The 7,165-nt window shown below is 42.5% G+C and overlaps 1 protein-coding gene across 4 annotated transcripts in view; it reads left to right on the top strand.

The window, feature by feature from the left end:
- The window catches only part of golga1 (golgin A1), a 31,807-nt gene that overhangs the window by 10,243 nt on the left and 14,399 nt on the right, over window positions 1-7,165 (top strand). For 3 of the 4 annotated variants that reach the window (XM_019860924.1, XM_019860927.1, XM_019860926.1), the window contains 9 exons: window positions 582-614; window positions 713-841; window positions 1,674-1,843; window positions 3,087-3,198; window positions 3,290-3,373; window positions 3,534-3,659; window positions 3,760-3,855; window positions 4,225-4,320; window positions 4,869-4,964. In XM_019860924.1, coding sequence (XP_019716483.1) covers window positions 582-614; window positions 713-841; window positions 1,674-1,843; window positions 3,087-3,198; window positions 3,290-3,373; window positions 3,534-3,659; window positions 3,760-3,855; window positions 4,225-4,320; window positions 4,869-4,964 — 942 coding nt within the window. The remainder of the gene's footprint in view (window positions 1-581; window positions 615-712; window positions 842-1,673; window positions 1,844-3,086; window positions 3,199-3,289; window positions 3,374-3,533; window positions 3,660-3,759; window positions 3,856-4,224; window positions 4,321-4,868; window positions 4,965-7,165) is intronic. The other variant, XM_019860925.1, reaches the window with a different exon arrangement.

Raw genomic sequence — 7,165 nt, 5'->3', positions numbered from 1 at the left:
CACACACACACACACACACACACACACACACACACACACACACACACACACACACACACACACACACACACACACACACACACACACACACACATACGTTTATGCTGCCGTGCTTAGCACTACTGTGGCCAGGATCCACAATTATTGAAGTGGAGAAGGTGGACGGATAAAGGAAGTCATAATTTTACAGTTTCGTCTTTTTTTAGTTCCCTAAATACAAATGCTTATTTTCCATAGTCTAGTCGTTATGAAAGTGAGGTTTACAGATTAAAGGTCACATCATTCATGAACTTTCTGACACTTAGGAATGGACGTCCATGGTCACAGTTAATAGGTTATCGTCAATCAAAATTGACTGGCAGTAGTAAAGCCTGAGTGAGGCCAGTGAAATTGAACCTAGCATTCCAAAATCTCATAGTTTAAGGTTGGGCTGGGGGAAATTAATATCTTTGTGATGTATTAAAATTGCCTTGATGAGCCAAAACACTGAAGTGGGATAAATACACATTTAAAAATAAAAAACATGAAATCAGGACGGGTGTGGATACTTTTTCACGGTACTGTCTATACTTAACCCACAGGAATGGATGAAGAAGTTGACTGTTGTGGAAAATGTAAGCACTGTGTTGTGATCATTATCTATTATTGTTTTTCATTATTTTACTTCACTTCATCATTTCCAAGATTTGAAAACCTACATGTGTACGTTTAGGAGAAGACCGCCTTATCAGCAAGACTTGATGAAATGATGGAGCAAAGTTTGACACTCTTCCAGAAGAGGGATGATATGGATGAACTGGATGGCTTCCAGCAACAGGAACTTGCTAAAGTCAAACACATGGTATGTTGTGAGGACTCCACACTACCTTTTGCACTGGTATCACTGAAAAAAACTGAAAAAAGTTGGTCGCACCTGCATAGATTTGGTCGGACGCTTTTTTTCCAGTGGTACAGTATGACCATATTTCCTGATGTCCAGTCGTCTCAATTGGCAATACTGTACGTTGTGTCACTTGTGTCATAAGATGTCAAGATGGACAGTGTCACAAGATACAAATTTTGTGAAACATTTTTCTGGAACATGAGCTGCCTTCAAAAGTAGCGGCTTAAAAAAACAGGTCAGTTATTTTTTGTAACTTTAAAAGAATACATTTAAAAATTATTGTGCTTTTATGTGACCATGATTTTGTCCACTGCAATTGGCTGGCAAGGGGTTCAGGGTGTCGCCCGCCTACTGCCCGAAGACAGCGGGGATAGGCTCCAGCATTCCCCGCGACCCTTGTGAGGATAAGCGTTTCGGAAAATGGATGGATGAATGATTTTGTTCAACGTAGACGGTCCAGCTCTTATAGTGAGGCCTTCTACCCTCATCCCCTTGTGAAAAGCAAAGCTTCACAGCCCTGCCCAGCGTCATTATCAATCACGTCTGACCCCATCAACACTGCTTTGGCTTAGGTCCTCCAAAGCAGCGTTTCCCAACCAGGAAGGGAATATATGAAAGAAGTGTATTTCTATAACTTGGCAATATGGCGGGCAGGTTATGATGACAATTTTAATAAATATATTTGTTGAATTTATTTTCTGTTCTATTTTTGTAATTATAAGCACCGACTTTATGGGTATCGCCTGAAACATAACATTGCTAATCTTTGATTTCCTTATGTGTCTACCAGTTGCTGAGAAAGGAAGAACAACTTGGCCAGCGTGAGCGGGACCTCCAGCAGCAGGAGGCTAAACTTCATTCAGCGAAGCAAAGGCTTTCCGAAACTCAGGGGAAACTTCAGGCTGTCCAAAAGCAACATGAGGAGAGCGCCAGGATCACAGCTGAACTGGAAATAGAACGGTAAATAAACGATTTTTTATTTTAACAAGTACTTTGTCACATAAGGAGCGGAATTTGGACCCAGAAGCAAACATGACACTAAAGTTGTCAAGTAAAAGTCTTTATCCATGAAAATACAAAGTAGTAGTAGTAGTTCCTTAAAGCTTGACAATGTGTCACTGAGTAATCCGAGTTTATTTAATGTGAGACATCAAGCCTATATGGCAGAATAAAGGACCAATGCAACTACGTACATAGCAACTGCACAGCAATTGATACATCAAGGAACAGTCAGTCAAAACACACTTGTTTGTTTTGAGTGATTAATTCCTCATAGGGAGGGAGGAATGTAGTAGTAAACCCACTTAGTTAATGTAGGTCTGGATTGGAGTCTTAGTGTGTTTGTCTCTATTATAATTAGCTGGTGACCAATCCAGGGTGTAATATGTAATATGAGCTAAACCGGGGTTTTACAAACCTTTTTGAAACTGAGGGCTACTTCTTGGATATTAATTAGCCCACTTACGAGAAAATAAATTTGCTCAAATTAATTCATCCATTCATTTTCCGATCCGCTTCATCCTCACAAGGATCGCGGGGGGTACTGAAGCCTACCCCAGCTGTCTTCGGGCAGTAGGCTGCATTTGCGCAAATTATCTTTAATAATATGATTAAATGTTATGATTAATAATTCTTGATACTTTTATGTGAAGGCATTTATCACATTTCTCACAGTAATTAGAAAACAGATAAATATCAATATGCAACACTTCATTTCTATAAATCTCTGGCAGTGTTTATGCTTTCAGATGATCACTTTTACCACATTCCTAGAAAATCACAATGTCCTATCACTGGTGATCTATTTTTTAGAACAGACCTGTCGGCTACCAATGTGGTGTCAACCTTGATGACCCTTGAGCTAAGGCTGTCTTCAAATATAGAACTGGAGCCTAATTAAATAATTTTGACCAAAATCAGAATCCCAATTTCAAAAATATTCACATGGAAAAGTTGTTTGTGAAGTCACTACACCATCGTGTATATGCAACAAAAATCATAGACCACATCGCCTTTGCTCACGAGGGTCACGGGCGTGCTAGAACCTATCCCCAACAGGCAGTGACACCCTGAACTGGTTGCCAGCCTATCGCAGGGCACACAGAGACAAACAACCATTTACACTCACAGTCACACCCAGGGATGATTCAGATTGTTTATTGTTACACTCCGAGTATGTCGTGAAAAAAATGGATGTGTGCAGAGAGCAACTGCTGCTGCTGAGAGAAGAGGCAGATAAGAAAATTGGTGATTTGGACGGACAAAACCAAAAGCTGCAGTTGATAATCCAACAGGTCTCAGCAGACTTGCAGAAGGTCAGTCTGATTGCCTGAAGTCTTTTGAGGTTTTCACTCTTATTTATTGTGGAATAGCCCACGCCAACACAACAATGTGGTTTTCTTTCAGTCACAGAGTATGGTGTCCTTTTCAGAGCGCTCCCTCCAGGATCTTCAGACTGAACATAATGCTCTGAAGTTGAAACAACAAAAGGTCAAAGAACAAATTTGCTTGTCAAAACATCTACAGCTCATGACTGAAGTCATTGACATATCATTTAGTTCATGATGCAACCACTTTTAATTGTATCGGCTGAATGTAAGAATTCATCTACTGTATTGTACGCTTGAAGATGATTTCTTGAATTCATTAGGCTGCTGTTACAGAGGAGGACAAGGAGCGCATGTTGGGGGACCTTCAGAAGAAAGTGAACTCCTTAGAGAGGCAATTGCAAGGAAATCTAAGCCAGGACGACCATCTACTTGAGCTTCTCCAGGAGGTGAATTAAAGAAGCCAACTTAATTTCCCTCACAGCATTAATGAAATCAATTCATCTGTCTGAAGAATCGCATTGATTATTTGTCATTTTTCTTCTGCAGAGGTCCAATCTTGAACAAAGACTGGAAGAAACCAGAACAGAACTACTGGAGTTTCGGACCAAGCATGCTGATACAGTTAACTCCTTGGAGGCACAGGTGCTCATGAAACTATGATCCATGATCCATGGTTCGTGTGTGTGTGTGTGTGTGTGTGTGTGTGTGTGTGTGCGTGTGTGTGTGTGTGTGTGTGTGTGTGTGTGTGTGTGTGTGTGTGCGCGCGCGCGCACGTGTGCGTGTGTGTGCGCATGAAAGGCAGCAGTATGTACCACAAAATCATGTACACTTCAACTAATGAATAATGAAAGGAAACACATCTTTTTTGCGTTTCACCATAAAATAGTCAGAACTCTGCTATGGCATAGGAGGTGGATGAACCAATTGTGGCTTTGCAATCGTCAAGGTTGCCCATCCCTATTCGAGCACAAGCTCTTCTGCAGCTCAATGTTTTTGTCTGTTTGATCTCAGGTATCCAAAATGACGTCCTGTATTACAGAGCTGCAGACACTTCTCCGACATAAAGATGAATCCTCAAGGTCCTATCGAGAGAGAACAGACACACAAGTGAGCAAAGACATGCACAAAAAAAAAATACCCAATACTGTATACTTTAGGCCAGGGGTGTCCAAAGTCGGTCCCTCAAGGGCCGCTGTCCTGCCTGTTTTCCAGCTCTCCCAAGAGTGACACACCTGATTCAAATAATCAGGAAGGTTCTATTCTAATGCTGCTTCAGAGCTGGCTGATGAGCTGATCATCTGAATCAGGTGTGTTGCAGCCGGGAGAGCTGGAAAACAGGCAGGACAGTGGCCCTCCAGGCCCAGAGCTGGACATGCCTGACTTTAGGCTTTTCACTTTAGTTGAATTGTGAGCCATCAACATACAGCTTCCATCTGTAATTGCTGTTTAATCATACATATATAGGTTCTGAAAAGTTTTTCAGTGATAAAATCCAGGTGAAATCTGAGATTTAAAGTGCAAAAGCTACTCATGAGTCATTATCTTAGTTATAAAAATGAAGTCAATAACACTTCCAGCTCAGCCAGAACTACACGAAATATACATTTGATTAAATGTGGTGTTTGAGAGTATTATTGTGCTGCTTTCTTTTTCAGATAGCAACCTTGGAGCAGCAAATCCAGGGATATTGCGATCAACTTAGGAGTACACAGCAGCAGATTGACGTGAAAGAGCAGCAGACAGAAAAAATGGTTAGTTCTCATTCTAAAAAGTCAAGAATGTCATTCTGAGTTTAGTTTTGTGAACCTGTGAAATAATGTGTGTACGTGTGTGTGGTGTGTGTGCGTGTGTGTGTGTGTGTGTGTGTGTGCGCGCGCGCGCGCGTGTGTAAATGACAAAGAGAGTTCTACTTGTAAAATAAGAATTTGAGAAGAAGGCAAGTAGTCTTGTTTCTTTGGTTTGTTTTTTGATCATAACTGTGACGCAGGACTAATCCATGAGATCTTCATCTCTTCAGTTTTAGTCATTTTACAAAAACAGTTTACAAACCCAATTCCAATGACTTTGAGATGTGTTAAGCATAACCAAAAATAAAATCATGGAACGTAGCTAATTAAGCCTCTAAATTCTTTGCAAGTGTAGGTTGAGTAACATTTTTCTTAAACTGTTTGACGACCGTAAATTCCGGGCTACAGATCGCACCTGATGAAGAACCGCATGCTCAGATTTATGAAGAAAAATCAATTTTGTAATTATATGCGCCGCACCGTACTATAAACCGCTGGCCAATGAGTAGGCGGGGGTTTGCTTCTGCGTCGCTGCCGCCTGAAGTGCCTCCGGGTGAGGCCGCGGATGCGGTCCCCCGCTGAACCCCCGCAGAAAAAAAACGCAAAATTTCTTAAGGTTAAAATAATCTCCATATTTTTATGAGCATGATAAATGCATTTGCACAACGAAATTACGCTGAAATGCACAATAAGAGGCCAGACAAAGAGAGATCTTGATGCGCATTTGCGTAATTACGAGGAGAAATACTGCAGCCCACTAGGCTTTAAATTAGAGCTAAGATCGGTCCTAAAAAATCGAGCCCGGCCCGAGGGTATTTAAGCCCGACCCGAGCCCGATCACTTAACTTGATTTGCAGGCCCAAGCCCGAAGCAAACCCGACATTTCATATTTTATTTGTGAGGACTCGGGAGGAGGAGGGGTGATTTCTGATAACAAAGCCTGTCTTTTGGAACGAAATCTAAGTTAAACAAGACTGTATAAACATTTACATCTTTTATATTTCTGTTTATGAAGAGGTTACATTAACCGACCATTTTCCATCATTGACGGATTTTTTTGAGAGTGGACGGGGAAATTTTAAGGCCGTCCGTCATTTTGACGGGTTGAAAATTGGACCGTAAACCACCGCAGCAGTACGTCCTTAAGAATCTAGCGCCGCACTTAAAGAGTGAGTAGCAGAGAGACAGAAGGGATGTTCACACGGCAACATTTGGTCCGACACAGCATCGGCGCTGCGCCAGCTGAGCGTTCACACGTGCAAATTTGCTCCGGCGTAGCGCCGCTAAACAGCTTACACCGGACCAAATTTGATCCACCTCAGTCAGGGAGGTGGTTTAAAAATTTGCTCCAGAGCAAATGCTCGTTTGCGGCGCAGCACCGATGTAAATTTGCACGTGTGAACGCTATAATTTGCTCCGGAGCAAATGCTCGTTTGCGAGGGGGGAGTAGCCTCGCTACGCATGAGAAGAGTTGATTACGTATGGCGAGAATGCATTGCTTTCGTGCTCTGTCGGACTTCCGTCATGTGTTTGTTTAATAACGACACAAGACAAGGCTAGTAACAGTAGCACAGCACCTCTTGGGTTATACCATCTCAACTAGAACAGGAGGGGGGATAGTCTCCAAACGTCATCTTTCCTTTTGTAGGAGACTGTACTGTCTCGGAGTTGTTTGTGTAGTTTGTTCCTTTGTTGTGTGTTCACAACCCCCCCCGTGCCCCATAGAATTTATTTCGTGATTTCCTCTCTTGATTTTTCTGTTTGCCGCATTACATTTTTGCTTTTTTGAGTGTCATTGAAGTCATTGTTGATTTGCAGGTGTTCGGGGGGGGGGGGGGGGGGGTCACTCTCGAGCAGAAGGCACGGAGACCGAGAAGGACATGCCTGTACGGGAGTTGCTTGAGTTGTGTATACGTTTAAAAAAGAACCAACACGACAGCTCATTTGTTTTCTGTCGTTTTGCTCCGCTGCAGAAACTGCCGTGTGAACGCAAGTGGAGCTGCACCGACGCTGCGTCGGTGCTGCCACGCTCAGCGGCGTTGTACGTGTGAACGCTCCACAAAATTTGCTCCGGTGTAAACTATATCGCAACAAAATACATCGGTGCAGCGCCGGATCAAATGTGTGCCGTGTGAACACCCCTAAAGACGAATAATGACGGGTGT

This window comes from Hippocampus comes, unplaced genomic scaffold (genome assembly GCF_001891065.2).
Source record: "Hippocampus comes isolate QL1 unplaced genomic scaffold, H_comes_QL1_v1.1 scaffold130, whole genome shotgun sequence".
Taxonomy (NCBI): domain Eukaryota; kingdom Metazoa; phylum Chordata; class Actinopteri; order Syngnathiformes; family Syngnathidae; genus Hippocampus; species Hippocampus comes.
The sequence above is the reverse complement of the archived record's forward strand: the minus strand, read 5'-3'. Positions and strand labels throughout refer to the sequence as shown.